General features: G+C 54.3%; 1 protein-coding gene across 1 annotated transcript in view; it reads right to left on the reverse strand.

Annotated features, from left to right (window-relative positions):
• The window catches only part of B4GALT6 (UDP-Gal:betaGlcNAc beta 1,4- galactosyltransferase, polypeptide 6), a 50,057-nt gene that overhangs the window by 16,895 nt on the left and 31,626 nt on the right, over window positions 1–1,536 (reverse strand). Inside the window, exon 5 of the mRNA XM_006766371.2 lies at window positions 1,064–1,251. Within this exon, the coding sequence (XP_006766434.1) occupies window positions 1,064–1,251 (188 nt within the window). The remainder of the gene's footprint in view (window positions 1–1,063; window positions 1,252–1,536) is intronic.

Here is a 1,536-nt window from a genome sequence, read left to right on the forward strand (position 1 = left end):
CAAACAAGTGAATAAAGAAGTTGTGGTCCATATACACAACAAAATATCCCCCAGCCATAGAAAAGCACAAAGTCTCACAATCTGCGACAGCATGGACGGACCTAGAAGGCATTATGCTAAGAGATATCAGTCAGTCAGAGCAAGACGAACACGGTGTGACTTCCCTCACCTGTGGAATCTAAGCAACAATCCAAACAAACAGATAAAACAGAAGCGAAGTCACAGATACAGAGAACAGGCTGGCGGTGGCCAGAGGGGAGGGGGATCCACAGGACTGGGTGAGAAAGGTGAAGGGACTAAGAAGTACAAACTGGTAGTTACTAAACAGTTGTGGGGTGTACAGTACAGCACAGGGGATACAGCCCACAATATTGCAGTAACTATGTATGGTGCCAGGTGGGGACTGGAAATACCAGGGGGACCACTTAGTAAAGTACCTGATTGTCTAACTACGACGCTATACACCTGACACTAATAGAATACAGAATAATGTAGACTGTAAACTGTTATTGAAAAAAATATAAAAGTTACTGTCACAGCTCCAATGACTGTCTGCATTTCAAGGTAGTTCCGGTTTTTTATTATTAAAAGCTGAGGATCCACAGCTTAGAAAGAAGAGAGGACCCTCCCTGTGCTGAGACGTCCCTGGAAAAGGGGTCGCAGACAGAGGCAGCTGGGGCTCACCCACATGGCAGGCCCAGCGTGGTGACCACACGGCGGCCCCATGGACGCGCCCTGTTCCTCCAGTGAACGGGGAAGCCAACATGCAGAGCACAGGTACCGGCCCACCCCTGTAGCGAAGTGTGAAAACCGGAAGATACACCCACACTTGCTCGGCCGGGGAAGCCGGGCTCCTGCCCCCTCCCCACCGACGTCCGCAGGAGGGAGAAGCTGATGGACACACAACTCTAACCCCAGCTCCCTGTGCGGACAGGCGGGCTGGGGTCGGAGACGCTCCCTGGGCTCGGCACAGTCCCAGAGGCGGACATGCATGACGATAGCGTGTCGGAGACGGGGTTCTGCAGGAAGGCCACCCGGCATCCGGAAGACGGCCGGTACTCACATGTACATGTATTTGTCCAGCTTCGCCGCAAAATGCCGCGGCATCTCTCCGCAGCCGTAGTAGTTGCGGTCGTTTTCGGGCAGGTGGTCCACGTCGTGGAAGATCACGCAGTCCCACGCGCGGTCCCGCGTGGCCTCCCGGAAGCCCACGTTGAAGAGCATGGCGCGGTTGAAGGGCTGCGAGCCGGTCTGCATGGGAGAGACACGGAAAGGCCACGCGGGCCGGGTCGCCTGGCTTTCCTCCCCAGTTTCCTAACGCGGTGCCTCATGGCCAGATAATGAACACATCGGAACCAGCAGCTACAATAGTCCACACTCCAGGGCTTTCCACATCGGGAATCAGCGGCTACAACAGTGCACACTCCAGGGTTCTCAAACACCCACTGAAACTTACGTGCGTTATTTCAGGCTCTGGTAAATTACAAGACCATGGCATTATCCAGCCCACTGGGTGAGCAGCACATTCACAGGATG

Source organism: Myotis davidii, unplaced genomic scaffold (genome assembly GCF_000327345.1).
Source record: "Myotis davidii unplaced genomic scaffold, ASM32734v1 scaffold520, whole genome shotgun sequence".
NCBI classification, from domain to species: domain Eukaryota; kingdom Metazoa; phylum Chordata; class Mammalia; order Chiroptera; family Vespertilionidae; genus Myotis; species Myotis davidii.